Raw genomic sequence first — 19,321 nt, 5'->3', positions numbered from 1 at the left:
AGCAGCACGGTTCAATTCCCATACCAGCCTCCCCGAACAGGCGCCGGAATGTGGCGACTAGGGGCTTGTCACAGTAACTTCATTTGAAGCCTATTTGTGACAATAAGCGATTTTCACTTCATTTTTCATTCTCACAGCACAAGCAGCACCTGACATTTGTTGGAAACTCGTAACAGACCCAATTTAAGAAATCTTGAAGTCAGTTAAAATCAATATGCCTTGTGATTCGATCTTTTCAATTCATCACCTTAGCAATCAGGTACAAATGGTTTGTATGATCAGTTTACATCACTGATATCCTCATGGAGTCACATGGAAGCTCTGATCAGCATGGATAAAAACAAACTGAAATAGTTCAAGGAATGATTCATCAAGGAAATAAAATCTTCCACAATATATTTAAAAATATTAATAATTTGGGTTGAAAAAAAAAGTGCCCCAAGACAAACCCAAAGTTTATCGTTGCTTTTTTTGCCCGCAATATTCCGAACCAACTTGAAAACATTGTTCCAAACGGAGTTTTAAGCCTGAGGGGGTGCATTCACACTATCACCCTGTGATGGAAGGCTTTTGCATTTCACCAATCTTGCTGCACAAGCCTGAACATGCAGATCAGAGCCTGGTCTGGAGGCACTATGGGCCCTGACACCCAATTCACATTCCGCCAGGTTAACTCTGGTGTCCACCACTGCAACAAAGCTAGAGAGTGAATGCAGCCCGCTTCAGATGAATACACAGCAAGCCTTTGAATTCCAAATGCCGCTGGCAACCTGAAATATTCGGCCATTCTCAACGAAACACCAACAGCCTTAAGGTGATGGCTGACAAAAGCTCAACAGTGATTACAGAATTAGGAAAAGGTCACCAGAAGAGAGAAGCAACAACTTTACGTTTCAAAAGGGACTGAAATATTTCCTCTGGATTTTCGTGACATACAATTGAGACAATAGTCTGTGTTCTCAGACTGAAAGTCAACCAGTTTTGTATAACTCTTCTTTCACAGAATCTGCCACCAAGTTAAGTTTGCAGCTCCTTAGAGTTGCTATCAGTGCATCCACAGTAGCTTCTTTTCCTTTCGTGATTTGCCATTCTTTCAGAGCCTCTCGGATCTGTTCCCGCAGGTTGCGCGGATGTTTATATTCAATCTGCTGAAGCAGTGCTTCGTTATGCCCGAGTTTCCTGGCTAGCATCCGCCAATCTCTTCCAATCTCATTACAAATTACGTCAAAAGCATCGTCCAAACCTGCTCGAAAAAAATGAATAGTTAAAATGAAGCTCAGTTTTGAAAGAAAAGTGATGAATTCAAACTTGGCACTAGGTGACAGCTACTCATTCGCCTGCAAGATTGGCACTGGTACAAAGCAGTGGAAAGAGAGCCAAGGCCCAATTTCACAACAAAATGCAGCGAGAATCCCTCCTCAGAGTCTTATCCTGTTCAGCACGCTAGCATTGTGGATAGCACAATTGCTTCATAGCTCCAGGGTCAATTCCCAGCTTGGGTCACTGTCTGTGCGGAGTCTGCACATTCTCCCCGTGCGTGGGTTTCCTCTGGGTGCTCCGGTTTCCTCCCACAGTCCAAAGATGTGCGGGTTAGGTGGATTGGCCATGATCAATTGCCCATAGTGTTGGGTGGGGTTACTGGGTAATGGGGATTAGGTGGGGTTACTGGGTTATGGGGATAGGGTGGAGGTGTGGACCTTGGGTAGGATGCTCTTCCCAAGAGCTGGTGCAGACTCGATGGGCCGAATGGCCTCCTTCTGCACTGTAAATTCTATGTAATCTATGTAATCACAACAATTTGCGGATATATATTAGCAAAATTCCCAAAGTCGCTTCACAGGATATTAGTGAACACAATATGACAACCAGCCTTGCATTCATGTAGCGCTTTTCACAACCAGCAATGTCTTAAAAGCACTTTGCAGTCGATTAAGTACTTTTTGAAGTGTAGTCACTGTTATAATGCAGGAAATGCAGCAGCCAATTTACAGACAGCAAGCTCCTGAAAACGGCAATGTGATAACAACCAGCTAATCTCGGTTTGAGACGTTGATCGAGGGGAAAAATATCAGCCCCCTGATTCTTCTTCAAGTTAGGACCACAGCATCTTTTAAACGGTGGCACAGTGGTTGTCACTGCTGCCTCACAGCTCCAGGGACCCGGGTTTGATTCCGACCGTGGGTGACTGTCTGTGAGGAGCTTCCACTTTCTCCCAGTGTCTAGGTGGATTTCCCTCCCACAGTCCAAAGGTGCTCAGGTTAGGTGGATTGGCCATGCCAAATATCCCCGCTGGCTCCAGGGATGTGCAGGTTAGGCGGAGCTATGGGGACAGGGCGAGGGAGTGGACCTACTTTGGGGTCCTCTTTCAGAGGGCCGGTGCAGACACGATGGGCCAATTGGTCCCCTTCTACATTGGAGGAATTCTATGGTTCTACACGTGCCTGAGCAAGCAATGAGGCCTCGGTTTAAGATATCTCACCCGGAAGACAGCACCTCCAACAGTGCAGCTCTCCCTCAGTACTGCACTGGAGTGTCAGCCCTGACTTTTGTGTTTAAGCCGTGAAATGAGAGTTGAACCCTGTAAATTCTATGATTCTATGACAATGAAATAATATTGAGATAATGTGTCTTGGTGGTCAGTTATGGGATAAATATTGAAGCATTTGTGGGAGTGAGCAGTGCGTGATTGGGGAGTGGGCAGTGTGAGATTGGGGAGTGGGCAGTGTGAGATTGGGGAGTGGGCAGTGTGAGATTGGGGAGTGGGCAGTGTGAGATTGGGGAGTGGGCAGTGTGAGATTGGGGAGTGGGCAGTGTGAGATTGGGGAGTGGGCAGTGTGAGATTGGAGAGTGGGCAGTGCGTGATTGGGGAGTGGGCAGTGCGAGATTGGGGAGTGGGCAGTGCGAGATTGGGGAGTGGGCAGTGCGAGATTGGGGAGTGGGCAGTGAGAGATTGGGGAGTGGGCAGTGTGAGATTGGGGAGTGGGCAGTGTGAGATTGGGGAGTGGGCAGTGTGAGATTGGGAAGTAGGCAGTGTGAGATTGGGGAGTGGGCAGTGTGAGATTGGGGAGTGGGCAGTGTGAGATTGGGGAGTGGGCAGTGTGAGATTGGGGAGTGGGCAGTGAGATTGGGGAGTGAGCAGTGAGATTGGGGAGTGGGCAGTGAGAGATTGGGGAGTGGGCTGTGAGAGATTGGGGAGTGGGCAGTGTGATTGGGGAGTGGGCAGTGTGATTGGGGAGTGGGCAGTGTGATTGGGGAGTGGGCAGTGTGATTGGGGAGTGGGCAGTGTGAGATTGGGGAGTGGGCAGTGTGAGATTGGGGAGTGGGCAGTGAGATTGGGGAGTGGGCAGTGAGATTGGGGAGTGGGCAGTGAGATTGGGGAGTGGGCAGTGAGATTGGGGAGTGGGCAGTGAGATTGGGGAGTGGGCAGTGAGATTGGGGAGTGGGCAGTGAGATTGGGGAGTGGGCAGTGAGATTGGGGAGTGGGCAGTGAGATTGGGGAGTGGGCAGTGAGATTGGGGAGTGGGCAGTGAGATTGGGGAGTGGGCAGTGAGATTGGGGAGTGGGCAGTGAGATTGGGGAGTGGGCAGTGTGAGATTGGGGAGTGGGCAGTGTGATTGGGGAGTGGGCAGTGAGAGATTGGGGAGTGGGCAGTGTGGATTGGGGAGTGGGCAGTGTGGATTGGGGAGTGGGCAGTGTGGATTGGGGAGTGGGCAGTGTGGATTGGGGAGTGGGCAGTGTGATTGGGGAGTGGGCAGTGAGATTGGGGAGTGGGCAGTGAGACTGGGGAGTGGGCAGTGTGAGATTGGGGAGTGTGAGATTGGGGAGTGGGCAGTGTGAGATTGGGGAGTGTGAGATTGGGGAGTGTGAGATTGGGGAGTGTGAGATTGGGGAGTGGGCAGTGTGATTGGGGAGTGGGCAGTGTGAGATTGGGGAGTGTGAGATTGGGGAGTGGGCAGTGAGATTGGGGAGTGGGCAGTGTGATTGGGGAGTGGGCAGTGTGAGATTGGGGAGTGTGAGATTGGGGAGTGGGCAGTGAGATTGGGGAGTGGGCAGTGAGATTGGGGAGTGGGCAGTGAGATTGGGGAGTGGGCAGTGAGATTGGGGAGTGGGCAGTGAGATTGGGGAGTGGGCAGTGAGATTGGGGTGTGGGCAGTGAGATTGGGGAGTGGGCAGTGAGATTGGGGAGTGGGCAGTGAGATTGGGGAGTGGGCAGTGTGAGATTGGGCAGTGAGATTGGGGAGTGTGAGATTGGGGAGTGGGCAGTGTGATTGGGGAGTGGGCAGTGAGATTGGGGAGTGGGCAGTGAGATTGGGGAGTGGGCAGTGAGATTGGGGAGTGGGCAGTGAGATTGGGGAGTGGGCAGTGAGATTGGGGAGTGGGCAGTGAGATTGGGGAGTGGGCAGTGAGATTGGGGAGTGGGCAGTGAGATTGGGGAGTGGGCAGTGAGATTGGGGAGTGGGAAGTGAGATTGGGGAGTGGGAAGTGAGATTGGGGAGTGGGAAGTGAGATTGGGGAGTGGGCAGTGAGGATTGGGGAGTGGGCAGTGAGGATTGGGGAGTGGGCAGTGAGGATTGGGGAGTGGGCAGTGTGGATTGGGGAGTGGGCAGTGAGATTGGGGAGTGGGCAGTGAGATTGGGGAGTGGGCAGTGAGATTGGGGAGTGGGCAGTGAGATTGGGGAGTGGGCAGTGTGGATTGGGGAGTGGGCAGTGAGATTGGGGAGTGGGCAGTGAGATTGGGGAGTGGGCAGTGAGATTGCGGAGTGGGCAGTGAGATTGCGGAGTGGGCAGTGAGATTGGGGAGTGGGCAGTGAGATTGGGGAGTGGGCAGTGTGGATTGGGGAGTGGGCAGTGAGATTGGGGAGTGGGCAGTGAGATTGGAGAGTGGGCAGTGTGAGATTGGGGAGTGGGCAGTGTGATTGGGGAGTGGGCAGTGTGATTGGGGAGTGGGCAGTGTGAGATTGGGGAGTGGGCAGTGAGATTGGGGAGTGGGCAGTGTGGATTGGGGAGTGGGCAGTGAGATTGGGGAGTGGGCAGTGAGATTGGGGAGTGGTCAGTGAGATTGGGGAGTGGGCAGTGTGAGATTGGGGAGTGGGCAGTGTGAGATTGGGGAGTGGGCAGTGAGATTGGGGAGTGGGCAGTGAGATTGGGGAGTGGGCAGTGAGATTGGGGAGTGGGCAGTGTGAGATTGGGGAGTGGGCAGTGTGAGATTGGGGAGTGGGCAGTGTGAGATTGGGGAGTGGGCAGTGAGATTGGGGAGTGGGCAGAGAGATTGGGGAGTGGGCAGAGAGATTGGGGAGTGGGCAGAGAGATTGGGGAGTGGGCAGTGAGATTGGGGAGTGGGCAGTGTGAGATTGGGGAGTGTGAGATTGGGGAGTGGGCAGTGTGATTGGGGAGTGGGCAGTGTGATTGGGGAGTGGGCAGTGAGATTGGGGAGTGGGCAGTGAGATTGGGGAGTGGGCAGTGAGATTGGGGAGTGGGCAGTGAGATTGGGGAGTGGGCAGTGAGATTGGGGAGTGGGCAGTGAGATTGGGGAGTGGGCAGTGAGATTGGGGAGTGGGCAGTGAGATTGGGGAGTGGGCAATGAGATTGGAGAGTGGGCAGTGTGAGATTGGGGAGTGGGCAGTGAGAGATTGGGGAGTGGGCAGTGAGAGATTGGGGAGTGGGCAGTGAGAGATTGGGGAGTGGGCAGTGTGAGATTGGGGAGTGGGCAGTGTGAGATTGGGGAGTGGGCAGTGTGAGATTGGGGAGTGGGCAGTGTGAGATTGGGAAGTGGGCAGTGAGATTGGGGAGTGGGTAGTGTGAGATTGGGGAGTGGGCAGTGTGAGATTGGGGAGTGGGCAGTGAGATTGGGGAGTGAGCAGTGAGATTGGGGAGTGGGCAGTGTGAGATTGGGGAGTGGGCAGTGAGATTGGGGAGTGGGCAGTGAGATTGGGGAGTGGGCAGTGAGATTGGGGAGTGGGCAGTGTGAGATTGGGGAGTGGGCAGTGAGATTGGGGAGTGGGCAGTGAGATTGGGGAGTGGGCAGTGAGATTGGGGAGTGGGCAGTGAGATTGGGGAGTGGGCAGTGTGATTGGGGAGTGGGCAGTGTGAGATTGGGGAGTGGGCAGTGTGAGATTGGGGAGTGGGCAGTGTGATTGGGGAGTGGGCAGTGAGAGATTGGGGAGTGGGCTGTGAGAGATTGGGGAGTGGGCAGTGTGATTGGGGAGTGGGCAGTGTGATTGGGGAGTGGGCAGTGTGATTGGGGAGTGGGCAGTGTGATTGGGGAGTGGGCAGTGTGATTGGGGAGTGGGCAGTGTGATTGGGGAGTGGGCAGTGTGAGATTGGGGAGTGGGCAGTGAGATTGGGGAGTGGGCAGTGAGATTGGGGAGTGGGCAGTGAGATTGGGGAGTGGGCAGTGAGATTGGGGAGTGGGCAGTGAGATTGGGGAGTGGGCAGTGAGATTGGGGAGTGGGCAGTGAGATTGGGGAGTGGGCAGTGAGATTGGGGAGTGGGCAGTGAGATTGGGGAGTGGGCAGTGAGATTGGGGAGTGGGCAGTGTGATTGGGGAGTGGGCAGTGAGATTGGGGAGTGGGCAGTGAGATTGGGGAGTGGGCAGTGAGATTGGGGAGTGGGCAGTGAGATTGGGGAGTGGGCAGTGTGAGATTGGGGAGTGGGCAGTGTGATTGGGGAGTGGGCAGTGAGAGATTGGGGAGTGGGCAGTGTGGATTGGGGAGTGGGCAGTGTGGATTGGGGAGTGGGCAGTGTGGATTGGGGAGTGGGCAGTGTGATTGGGGAGTGGGCAGTGAGATTGGGGAGTGGGCAGTGCGAGATTGGGGAGTGTGAGATTGGGGAGTGGCAGTGTGAGATTGGGGAGTGTGAGATTGGGGAGTGTGAGATTGGGGAGTGTGAGATTGGCGAGTGGGCAGTGTGAGATTGGGGAGTGTGAGATTGGGGAGTGGCAGTGTGAGATTGGGGAGTGTGAGATTGGGGAGTGGGCAGTGTAATTGGGGAGTGGGCAGTGTGATTGGGGAGTGGGCAGTGTGAGATTGGGGAGTGTGAGATTGGGGAGTGGGCAGTGAGATTGGGGAGTGGGCAGTGTGATTGGGGAGTGGGCAGTGTGAGATTGGGGAGTGTGAGATTGGGGAGTGGGCAGTGAGATTGGGGAGTGGGCAGTGAGATTGGGGAGTGGGCAGTGAGATTGGGGAGTGGGCAGTGAGATTGGGGAGTGGGCAGTGAGATTGGGGAGTGGGCAGTGAGATTGGGGAGTGGGCAGTGAGATTGGGGTGTGGGCAGTGAGATTGGGGAGTGGGCAGTGAGATTGGGGAGTGGGCAGTGAGATTGGGGAGTGGGCAGTGAGATTGGGGAGTGGGCAGTGTGAGATTGGGCAGTGAGATTGGGGAGTGTGAGATTGGGGAGTGGGCAGTGTGATTGGGGAGTGGGCAGTGAGATTGGGGAGTGGGCAGTGAGATTGGGGAGTGGGCAGTGAGATTGGGGAGTGGGCAGTGAGATTGGGGAGTGGGCAGTGAGATTGGGGAGTGGGCAGTGAGATTGGGGAGTGGGCAGTGAGATTGGGGAGTGGGCAGTGAGATTGGGGAGTGGGAAGTGAGATTGGGGAGTGGGCAGTGAGGATTGGGGAGTGGGCAGTGAGGATTGGGGAGTGGGCAGTGAGGATTGGGGAGTGGGCAGTGAGGATTGGGGAGTGGGCAGTGAGGATTGGGGAGTGGGCAGTGTGGATTGGGGAGTGGGCAGTGAGATTGGGGAGTGGGCAGTGAGATTGGGGAGTGGGCAGTGAGATTGGGGAGTGGGCAGTGAGATTGGGGAGTGGGCAGTGAGATTGGGGAGTGGGCAGTGTGGATTGGGGAGTGGGCAGTGAGATTGGGGAGTGGGCAGTGAGATTGGGGAGTGGGCAGTGAGATTGCGGAGTGGGCAGTGAGATTGCGGAGTGGGCAGTGAGATTGGGGAGTGGGCAGTGAGATTGGGGAGTGGGCAGTGTGGATTGGGGAGTGGGCAGTGAGATTGGGGAGTGGGCAGTGAGATTGGAGAGTGGGCAGTGTGAGATTGGGGAGTGGGCAGTGTGATTGGGGAGTGGGCAGTGTGATTGGGGAGTGGGCAGTGTGAGATTGGGGAGTGGGCAGTGAGATTGGGGAGTGGGCAGTGTGGATTGGGGAGTGGGCAGTGAGATTGGGGAGTGGGCAGTGAGATTGGGGAGTGGTCAGTGAGATTGGGGAGTGGGCAGTGTGAGATTGGGGAGTGGGCAGTGTGAGATTGGGGAGTGGGCAGTGAGATTGGGGAGTGGGCAGTGTGAGATTGGGGAGTGGGCAGTGTGAGATTGGGGAGTGGGCAGTGTGAGATTGGGGAGTGGGCAGTGTGAGATTGGGGAGTGGGCAGTGAGATTGGGGAGTGGGCAGAGAGATTGGGGAGTGGGCAGTGAGATTGGGGAGTGGGCAGTGTGAGATTGGGCAGTGAGATTGGGGAGTGTGAGATTGGGGAGTGGGCAGTGTGATTGGGGAGTGGGCAGTGTGATTGGGGAGTGGGCAGTGAGATTGGGGAGTGGGCAGTGAGATTGGGGAGTGGGCAGTGAGATTGGGGAGTGGGCAGTGAGATTGGGGAGTGGGCAGTGAGATTGGGGAGTGGGCAGTGAGATTGGGGAGTGGGCAGTGAGATTGGGGAGTGGGCAATGAGATTGGAGAGTGGGCAGTGTGAGATTGGGGAGTGGGCAGTGTGATTGGGGAGTGGGCAGTGTGATTGGGGAGTGGGCAGTGTGAGATTGGGGAGTGGGCAGTGAGATTGGGGAGTGGGCAGTGTGAGATTGGGGAGTGGGCAGTGAGATTGGGGAGTGGGCAGTGTGAGATTGGGGAGTGGGCAGTGAGATTGGGGAGTGGGCAGTGTGAGATTGGGGAGTGGGCAGTGAGATTGGGGAGTGGGCAGTGAGATTGGGGAGTGGGCAGTGAGATTGGGGAGTGGGCAGTGAGATTGGGGAGTGGGCAGTGAGATTGGGGAGTGGGCAGTGTGGATTGGGGAGTGGGCAGTGAGATTGGGGAGTGGGCAGTGAGATTGGGGAGTGGGCAGTGAGATTGGGGAGTGGGCAGTGAGATTGGGGAGTGGGCAGTGAGATTGGGGAGTGGGCAGTGAGAGATTGGGGAGTGGGCAGTGAGATTGGGGAGTGGGCAGTGTGAGATTGGGGAGTGGGCAGTGAGATTGGGGAGTGGGCAGTGAGATTGGGGAGTGGGCAGTGAGATTGGGGAGTGGGCAGTGAGATTGGGGAGTGGGCAGTGAGATTGGGGAGTGGGCAGTGAGATTGGGGAGTGGGCAGTGTGAGATTGGGGAGTGGGCAGTGTGAGATTGGGGAGTGGGCAGTGTGAGATTGGGGAGTGGGCAGTGAGATTGGGGAGTGGGCAGTGCGAGATTGGGGAGTGGGCAGTGAGATTGGGGAGTGGGCAGTGAGATTGGGGAGTGGGCAGTGTGGATTGGGGAGTGGGCAGTGAGATTGGGGAGTGGGCAGTGAGATTGGGGAGTGGGCAGTGAGATTGGGGAGTGGGCAGTGAGATTGGGGAGTGGGCAGTGAGATTGGGGAGTGGGCAGTGAGATTGGGGAGTGGGCAGTGAGATTGGGGAGTGGGCAGTGGGATTGGGGAGTGGGCAGTGAGATTGGGGAGTGGGCAGTGAGATTGGGGATTGGGCAGTGAGATTGGGGAGTGGGCAGTGAGATTGGGGAGTGGGCAGTGTGAGATTGGGGAGTGGGCAGTGAGATTGGGGAGTGGGCAGTGAGATTGGGGAGTGGGCAGTGAGATTGGGGAGTGGGCAGTGTGGATTGGGGAGTGGGCAGTGAGATTGGGGAGTGGGCAGTGAGATTGGGGAGTGGGCAGTGAGATTGGGGAGTGGGCAGTGTGAGATTGGGGAGTGGGCAGTGTGAGATTGGGGAGTGGGCAGTGAGATTGGGGAGTGGGCAGTGAGATTGGGGAGTGGGCAGTGAGATTGGGGAGTGGGCAGTGAGATTGGGGAGTGGGCAGTGAGATTGGGGAGTGGGCAGTGTGAGATTGGGGAGTGGGCAGTGAGATTGGGGAGTGGGCAGTGCGAGATTGGGGAGTGGGCAGTGAGATTGGGGAGTGGGCAGTGAGATTGGGGAGTGGGCAGTGTGGATTGGGGAGTGGGCAGTGTGGATTGGGGAGTGGGCAGTGAGATTGGGGAGTGGGCAGTGAGATTGGGGAGTGGGCAGTGAGATTGGGGAGTGGGCAGTGTGATTGGGGAGTGGGCAGTGAGATTGGGGAGTGGGCAGTGAGATTGGGGAGTGGGCAGTGAGATTGGGGAGTGGGCAGTGAGATTGGGGAGTGGGCAGTGTGGATTGGGGAGTGGGCAGTGAGATTGGGGAGTGGGCAGTGAGATTGGGGAGTGGGCAGTGTGATTGGGGAGTGGGCAGTGAGATTGGGGAGTGGGCAGTGAGATTGGGGAGTGGGCAGTGAGATTGGGGAGTGGGCAGTGAGATTGGGGAGTGGGCAGTGAGATTGGGGAGTGGGCAGTGAGATTGGGGAGTGGGCAGTGAGATTGGGGAGTGGGCAGTGAGATTGGGGAGTGGGCAGTGTGGATTGGGGAGTGGGCAGTGTGGATTGGGGAGTGGGCAGTGAGATTGGGGAGTGGGCAGTGTGAATGGGGAGTGGGCAGTGAGATTGGGGAGTGGGCAGTGAGATTGGGGAGTGGGCAGTGAGATTGGGGAGTGGGCAGTGAGATTGGGGAGTGGGCAGTGTGATTGGGGAGTGGGCAGTGTGATTGGGGAGTGGGCAGTGTGATTGGGGAGTGGGCAGTGTGATTGGGGAGTGGGCAGTGTGATTGGGGAGTGGGCAGTGTGATTGGGGAGTGGGCAGTGTGATTGGGGAGTGGGCAGTGTGATTGGGGAGTGGGCAGTGTGATTGGGGAGTGGGCAGTGAGATTGGGGAGTGGGCAGTGAGATTGGGGAGTGGGCAGTGAGATTGGGGAGTGGGCAGTGAGATTGGGGAGTGGGCAGTGAGATTGGGGAGTGGGCAGTGAGATTGGGGAGTGGGCAGTGTGATTGGGGAGTGGGCAGTGTGATTGGGGAGTGGGCAGTGTGATTGGGGAGTGGGCAGTGTGATTGGGGAGTGGGCAGTGTGATTGGGGAGTGGGCAGTGTGATTGGGGAGTGGGCAGTGTGATTGGGGAGTGGGCAGTGTGATTGGGGAGTGGGCAGTGAGATTGGTGAGTGGACTGTGAGATTGGGGAGTGGGCAGTGAGATTGGGGAGTGGGCAGTGAGATTGGGGAGTGGGCAGTGTGATTGGGGAGTGGGCAGTGAGATTGGGGAGTGCGCAGTGTGATTGGGGAGTGGGCAGTGAGATTGGGGAGTGGGCAGTGAGATTGGGGAGTGGGCAGTGAGATTGGGGAGTGGGCAGTGAGATTGGGGAGTGGGCAGTGAGATTGGGGAGTGGGCAGTGAGATTGGGGAGTGGGCAGTGAGATTGGGGAGTGTGAGATTGGGGAGTGGGCAGTGTGATTGGGGAGTGGGCAGTGTGATTGGGGAGTGGGCAGTGAGATTGGGGAGTGGGCAGTGAGATTGGGGAGTGGGCAGTGAGATTGGGGAGTGGGCAGTGAGATTGGGGAGTGGGCAGTGAGATTGGGGAGTGGGCAGTGAGATTGGGGAGTGTGAGATTGGGGAGTGGGCAGTGTGAGATTGGGGAGTGGGCAGTGTGAGATTGGGGAGTGGGCAGTGAGATTGGGGAGTGGGCAGTGAGATTGGGGAGTGGGCAGTGAGATTGGGGAGTGTGAGATTGGGGAGTGGGCAGTGTGAGTGGGGAGTGGGCAGTGTGAGTGGGGAGTGGGCAGTGAGATTGGGGAGTGGGCAGTGAGATTGGGGAGTGGGCAGTGAGATTGGGGAGTGGGCAGTGAGATTGGGGAGTGGGCAGTGAGATTGGGGAGTGGGCAGTGAGATTGGGGAGTGGGCAGTGAGATTGGGGAGTGGGCAGTGAGATTGGGGAGTGGGCAGTGAGATTGGGGAGTGGGCAGTGAGATTGGGGAGTGGGCAGTGAGATTGGGGAGTGGGCAGTGAGATTGGGGAGTGGGCAGTGAGATTGGGGAGTGGGCAGTGAGATTGGGGAGTGGGCAGTGTGAGATTGGGGAGTGGGCAGTGAGATTGGGGAGTGGGCAGTGAGATTGGGGAGTGGGCAGTGTGATTGGGGAGTGGGCAGTGAGATTGGGGAGTGGGCAGTGAGATTGGGGAGTGGGCAGTGAGATTGGGGAGTGGGCAGTGTGATTGGGGAGTGGGCAGTGAGATTGGGGAGTGGGCAGTGAGATTGGGGAGTGGGCAGTGAGATTGGGGAGTGGGCAGTGTGATTGGGGAGTGGGCAGTGTGATTGGGGAGTGGGCAGTGAGATTGGGGAGTGGGCAGTGAGATTGGGGAGTGGGCAGTGAGATTGGGGAGTGGGCAGTGAGATTGGGGAGTGGGCAGTGAGATTGGGGAGTGGGCAGTGTGATTGGGGAGTGGGCAGTGAGATTGGGGAGTGGGCAGTGAGATTGGGGAGTGTGAGATTGGGGAGTGGGCAGTGAGATTGGGGAGTGGGCAGTGAGATTGGGGAGTGGGCAGTGAGATTGGGGAGTGGGCAGTGAGATTGGGGAGTGGGCAGTGAGATTGGGGAGTGGGCAGTGAGATTGGGGAGTGGGCAGTGTGATTGGGGAGTGGGCAGTGTGATTGGGGAGTGGGCAGTGTGAGATTGGGGAGTGGGCAGTGTGAGATTGGGGAGTGGGCAGTGAGATTGGGGAGTGGGCAGTGTGATTGGGGAGTGGGCAGTGTGAGATTGGGGAGTGGGCAGTGAGATTGGGGAGTGGGCAGTGAGATTGGGGAGTGGGCAGTGAGATTGGGGAGTGGGCAGTGAGATTGGGGAGTGGGCAGTGAGATTGGGGAGTGGGCAGTGAGATTGGGGAGTGGGCAGTGAGATTGGGGAGTGGGCAGTGAGATTGGGGAGTGGGCAGTGAGATTGGGGAGTGGGCAGTGAGATTGGGGAGTGGGCAGTGAGATTGGGGAGTGGGCAGTGTGATTGGGGAGTGGGCAGTGAGATTGGGGAGTGGGCAGTGAGATTGGGGAGTGGGCAGTGAGATTGGGGAGTGGGCAGTGTGATTGGGGAGTGGGCAGTGAGATTGGGGAGTGGGCAGTGTGGATTGGGGAGTGGGCAGTGTGATTGGGGAGTGGGCAGTGAGATTGGGGAGTGGGCAGTGTGATTGGGGAGTGGGCAGTGAGATTGGGGAGTGGGCAGTGAGATTGGGGAGTGGGCAGTGAGATTGGGGAGTGGGCAGTGTGATTGGGGAGTGGGCAGTGAGATTGGGGAGTGGGCAGTGAGATTGGGGAGTGGGCAGTGTGATTGGGGAGTGGGCAGTGAGATTGGAGAGTGGGCAGTGAGATTGGCGAGTGGGCAGTGAGATTGGGGAGTGGGCAGTGTGTGATTGGGGAGTGGGCAGTGAGATTGGGGAGTGGGCAGTGTGAGATTGGGGAGTGGGCAGTGTGAGATTGGGGAGTGGGCAGTGAGATTGGGGAGTGGGCAGTGAGATTGGGGAGTGGGCAGTGAGATTGGGGAGTGGGCAGTGTGATTGGGGAGTGGGCAGTGAGATTGGGGAGTGGGCAGTGAGATTGGGGAGTGGGCAGTGAGATTGGGGAGTGGGCAGTGAGATTGGGGAGTGGGCAGTGTGGATTGGGGAGTGGGCAGTGAGATTGGGGAGTGGGCAGTGAGATTGGGGAGTGGGCAGTGAGATTGGGGAGTGGGCAGTGAGATTGGGGAGTGGGCAGTGAGATTGGGGAGTGGGCAGTGAGATTGGGGAGTGGGCAGTGAGATTGGGGAGTGGGCAGTGAGATTGGGGAGTGGGCAGTGAGATTGGGGAGTGGGCAGTGAGATTGGGGAGTGGGCAGTGTGATTGGGGAGTGGGCAGTGTGATTGGGCAGTGAGATTGGGGAGTGGGCAGTGAGATTGGGGAGTGGGCAGTGAGATTGGGGAGTGGGCAGTGAGATTGGGGAGTGGGCAGTGAGATTGGGGAGTGGGCAGTGTGATTGGGGAGTGGGCAGTGTGGATTGGGGAGTGGGCAGTGTGGATTGGGGAGTGGGCAGTGTGGATTGGGGAGTGGGCAGTGAGATTGGGGAGTGGGCAGTGTGAATGGGGAGTGGGCAGTGAGATTGGGGAGTGGGCAGTGAGATTGGGGAGTGGGCAGTGAGATTGGGGAGTGGGCAGTGAGATTGGGGAGTGGGCAGTGTGATTGGGGAGTGGGCAGTGAGATTGGGGAGTGGGCAGTGAGATTGGGGAGTGGGCAGTGAGATTGGGGAGTGGGCAGTGAGATTGGGGAGTGGGCAGTGTGATTGGGGAGTGGGCAGTGTGATTGGGGAGTGGGCAGTGTGATTGGGGAGTGGGCAGTGTGATTGGGGAGTGGGCAGTGTGATTGGGGAGTGGGCAGTGTGATTGGGGAGTGGGCAGTGTGATTGGGGAGTGGGCAGTGAGATTGGGGAGTGGGCAGTGAGATTGGGGAGTGGGCAGTGAGATTGGGGAGTGGGCAGTGAGATTGGGGAGTGGGCAGTGAGATTGGGGAGTGGGCAGTGAGATTGGGGAGTGGGCAGTGTGATTGGGGAGTGGGCAGTGTGATTGGGGAGTGGGCAGTGTGATTGGGGAGTGGGCAGTGTGATTGGGGAGTGGGCAGTGTGATTGGGGAGTGGGCAGTGAGATTGGTGAGTGGACTGTGAGATTGGGGAGTGGGCAGTGAGATTGGGGAGTGGGCAGTGAGATTGGGGAGTGGGCAGTGTGATTGGGGAGTGGGCAGTGAGATTGGTGAGTGCGCAGTGTGATTGGGGAGTGGGCAGTGAGATTGGGGAGTGGGCAGTGAGATTGGGGAGTGGGCAGTGAGATTGGGGAGTGGGCAGTGAGATTGGGGAGTGGGCAGTGAGATTGGGGAGTGGGCAGTGAGATTGGGGAGTGTGAGATTGGGGAGTGGGCAGTGTGATTGGGGAGTGGGCAGTGTGATTGGGGAGTGGGCAGTGAGATTGGGGAGTGGGCAGTGAGATTGGGGAGTGGGCAGTGAGATTGGGGAGTGGGCAGTGAGATTGGGGAGTGGGCAGTGAGATTGGGGAGTGTGAGATTGGGGAGTGGGCAGTGTGAGATTGGGGAGTGGGCAGTGAGATTGGGGAGTGGGCAGTGAGATTGGGGAGTGGGCAGTGAGATTGGGGAGTGTGAGATTGGGGAGTGGGCAGTGTGAGTGGGGAGTGGGCAGTGTGAGTGGGGAGTGAGATTGGGGAGTGGGCAGTGAGATTGGGGAGTGGGCAGTGAGATTGGGGAGTGGGCAGTGAGATTGGGGAGTGGGCAGTGAGATTGGGGAGTGGGCAGTGAGATTGGGGAGTGGGCAGTGAGATTGGGGAGTGGGCAGTGAGATTGGGGAGTGGGCAGTGAGATTGGGGAGTGGGCAGTGAGATTGGGGAGTGGGCAGTGAGATTGGGGAGTGGGCAGTGAGATTGGGGAGTGGGCAGTGAGATTGGGGAGTGGGCAGTGTGAGATTGGGGAGTGGGCAGTGAGATTGGGGAGTGGGCAGTGAGATTGGGGAGTGGGCAGTGAGATTGGGGAGTGGGCAGTGTGATTGGGGAGTGGGCAGTGAGATTGGGGAGTGGGCAGTGAGATTGGGGAGTGGGCAGCGTGATTGGGGAGTGGGCAGTGAGATTGGGGAGTGGGCAGTGAGATTGGGGAGTGGGCAGTGAGATTGGGGAGTGGGCAGTGTGATTGGGGAGTGGGCAGTGTGATTGGGGAGTGGGCAGTGAGATTGGGGAGTGGGCAGTGAGATTGGGGAGTGGGCAGTGAGATTGGGGAGTGGGCAGTGAGATTGGGGAGTGGGCAGTGTGATTGGGGAGTGGGCAGTGAGATTGGGGAGTGGGCAGTGAGATTGGGGAGTGTGAGATTGGGGAGTGGGCAGTGAGATTGGGGAGTGGGCAGTGAGATTGGGGAGTGGGCAGTGAGATTGGGGAGTGGGCAGTGAGATTGGGGAGTGGGCAGTGAGATTGGGGAGTGGGCAGTGTGATTGGGGAGTGGGCAGTGTGATTGGGGAGTGGGCAGTGTGAGATTGGGGAGTGGGCAGTGTGAGATTGGGGAGTGGGCAGTGAGATTGGGGAGTGGGCAGTGTGATTGGGGAGTGGGCAGTGTGAGATTGGGGAGTGGGCAGTGAGATTGGGGAGTGGGCAGTGAGATTGGGGAGTGGGCAGTGAGATTGGGGAGTGGGCAGTGAGATTGGGGAGTGGGCAGTGTGATTGGGGAGTGGGCAGTGAGATTGGGGAGTGGGCAGTGAGATTGGGGAGTGGGCAGTGAGATTGGGGAGTGGGCAGTGAGATTGGGGAGTGGGCAGTGAGATTGGGGAGTGGGCAGTGTGATTGGGGAGTGGGCAGTGAGATTGGGGAGTGGGCAGTGAGATTGGGGAGTGGGCAGTGAGATTGGGGAGTGGGCAGTGTGATTGGGGAGTGGGCAGTGAGATTGGGGAGTGGGCAGTGTGGATTGGGGAGTGGGCAGTGTGGATTGGGGAGTGGGCAGTGTGATTGGGGAGTGGGCAGTGAGATTGGGGAGTGGGCAGTGTGATTGGGGAGTGGGCAGTGAGATTGGGGAGTGGGCAGTGAGATTGGGGAGTGGGCAGTGAGATTGGGGAGTGGGCAGTGTGATTGGGGAGTGGGCAGTGAGATTGGGGAGTGGGCAGTGAGATTGGGGAGTGGGCAGTGTGATTGGGGAGTGGGCAGTGAGATTGGAGAGTGGGCAGTGAGATTGGCGAGTGGGCAGTGAGATTGGGGAGTGGGCAGTGTGTGATTGGGGAGTGGGCAGTGAGATTGGGGAGTGGGCAGTGTGAGATTGGGGAGTGGGCAGTGTGAGATTGGGGAGTGGGCAGTGAGATTGGGGAGTGGGCAGTGAGATTGGGGAGTGGGCAGTGTGATTGGGGAGTGGGCAGTGAGATTGGGGAGTGGGCAGTGAGATTGGGGAGTGGGCAGTGAGATTGGGGAGTGGGCAGTGTGGATTGGGGAGTGGGCAGTGAGATTGGGGAGTGGGCAGTGAGATTGGGGAGTGGGCAGTGAGATTGGGGAGTGGGCAGTGAGATTGGGGAGTGGGCAGTGAGATTGGGGAGTGGGCAGTGAGATTGGGGAGTGGGCAGTGAGATTGGGGAGTGGGCAGTGAGATTGGGGAGTGGGCAGTGAGATTGGGGAGTGGGCAGTGAGATTGGGGAGTGGGCAGTGTGATTGGGGAGTGGGCAGTGTGATTGGGGAGTGGGCAGTGTGATTGGGCAGTGAGATTGGGGAGTGGGCAGTGAGATTGGGGAGTGGGCAGTGAGATTGGGGAGTGGGCAGTGAGATTGGGGAGTGGGCAGTGTGATTGGGGAGTGGGCAGTGTGATTGGGGAGTGGGCAGTGAGATTGGGGAGTGGGCAGTGTGAGATTGGGGAGTGGGCAGTGAGATTGGGGAGTGGGCAGTGAGATTGGGGAGTGGGCAGTGTGATTGGGGAGTGGGCAGTGAGATTGGGGAGTGGGCAGTGTGATTGGGGAGTGGGCAGTGAGATTGGGGAGTGGGCAGTGAGATTGGGGAGTGGGCAGTGAGATTGGGGAGTGGGCAGTGAGATTGGGGAGTGGGCAGTGAGATTGGGGAGTGGGCAGTGAGATTGGGGAGTGGGCAGTGAGATTGGGGAGTGGGCAGTGAGATTGGGGAGTGGGCAGTGAGATTGGGGAGTGGGCAGTGTGATTGGGGAGTGGGCAGTGAGATTGGGGAGTGGGCAGTGAGATTGGGGAGTGGGCAGTGTGATTGGGGAGTGGGCAGTGAGATTGGGGAGTGGGCAGTGAGATTGGGGAGTGGGCAGTGAGATTGGGGAGTGGGCAGTGTGGATTGGGGAGTGGGCAGTGAGATTGGGGAGTGGGCAGTGAGATTGGGGAGTGGGCAGTGTGATTGGGGAGTGGGCAGTGAGATTGGGGAGTGGGCAGTGAGATTGGGGAGTGGGCAGTGTGATTGGGGAGTGGGCAGTGAGATTGGGGAGTGGGCAGTGAGATTGGGGAGTGGGCAGTGAGATTGGGGAGTGGGCAGTGTGATTGGGGAGTGGGCAGTGAGATTGGGGAGTGGGCAGTGAGATTGGGGAGTGGGCAGTGTGATTGGGGAGTGGGCAGTGAGATTGGGGAGTGGGCAGTGAGATTGGGGAGTGGGCAGTGAGATTGGGGAGTGGGCAGTGAGATTGGGGAGTGGGCAGTGAGATTGGGGAGTGGGCAGTGAGATTGGGGAGTGGGCAGTGTGATTGGGGAGTGGGCAGTGAGATTGGGGAGTGGGCAGTGAGATTGGGGATTGGGCAGTGAGATTGGGGAGTGGGCAGTGTGATTGGGGAGTGGGCAGTGAGATTGGGGAGTGGGCAGTGAGATTGGGGAGTGGGCAGTGAGATTGGGGATTGGGCAGTGAGATTGGGGAGTGGGCAGTGAGATTGGGGAGTGGGCAGTGAGATTGGAGAGTGGGCAGTGAGATTGGAGAGTGGGCAGTGAGATTGGGGAGGTGTTGCCCCCCACATTTCCCCCCGCCGAGCTGAGCCAAGGCCCCATTACCTGGCTGTGCTCCCACCTCAGAGACGGGCAGCTGCAGGTAGTCGCTCTGGGCGGGGAAGGCGGCGAGTTTGAGCTGGAGGTCGGGGCGCTGGGCCTCGGCGAGCAGTGTGCCCAGGGTGGCGGTGCGCTGGGGGGACAGCAGGTTGAGCTCCTCCAGCTGCTGGAAGAGTTTGGTGCCGCTGTCGATGCTCTCCAGCTTCCTCTTGCCGATCTCATCCTTACACAGAAACTTCAGCGCCTCCAGGTTCTGGGCCGACAGCCCGCGGGAGATCTCATTCAGCAGGCAGTTAAAGCGCATCCGCGAGGCCGCCATGTCCGGGCGGAGCGAGGCCGCCATGTCCGGGCGGAGCGGGGCCTCGAGCGGGCGGAGCGGAGCCTCGAGCGGGCGGAGCGGGGCCTCAGCTCAGAGAAATGGCGGCCGGAAACACCCCCCGCCGCTCGCGGCCTTCACTTCCGGTGGCTCGGAGTCCCGCCAGGTCACATCGCCCCCTGCCGGCCCGGAGGTCACATCGCCCCCTGCCGGCCGGGAGTTCTCATCGCCCCCCTGCCGGCCGGGAGTTCTCATCGCCCCCTGCCGGCCGGGAGTTCTCATCGGCCCCTGCCGGCGGGGAAGTCACATCGCCCCCTGCCGGCGGGGAGTTCTCATCGCCCCCTGCCGGCCCGGAAGTCACATCGCCCCCTGCCGGCCCGGAAGTCACATCGCCCCCTGCTGGCCCGGAAGTCACATCGCCCCCTGCCGGCCGGAGGTCAAACCCACTTTCATACAAATAAAGTTGA

At 58.1% G+C, this 19,321-nt stretch overlaps 1 protein-coding gene across 1 annotated transcript; it reads right to left on the bottom strand.

The window, feature by feature from the left end:
* Window positions 1-219: 219 nt before the first annotated feature.
* On the bottom strand, window positions 220-19,085 carry fadd (Fas (tnfrsf6)-associated via death domain). Its single transcript, XM_072466742.1, has 2 exons — window positions 18,545-19,085; window positions 220-1,243 (listed from the first exon to the last, which is right to left on the bottom strand). Exons 1-2 carry the CDS (start codon window positions 18,879-18,881, stop codon window positions 972-974), a joined length of 609 nt encoding a protein of 202 aa, XP_072322843.1. The 5' UTR covers window positions 18,882-19,085; the 3' UTR covers window positions 220-971.
* Window positions 19,086-19,321: the final 236 nt, after the last annotated feature.

This window comes from Scyliorhinus torazame, chromosome 10, assembly GCF_047496885.1.
Source record: "Scyliorhinus torazame isolate Kashiwa2021f chromosome 10, sScyTor2.1, whole genome shotgun sequence".
NCBI classification, from domain to species: Eukaryota; Metazoa; Chordata; class Chondrichthyes; order Carcharhiniformes; family Scyliorhinidae; genus Scyliorhinus; species Scyliorhinus torazame.
This window is presented reverse-complemented; position numbering and strand designations above follow the sequence as displayed.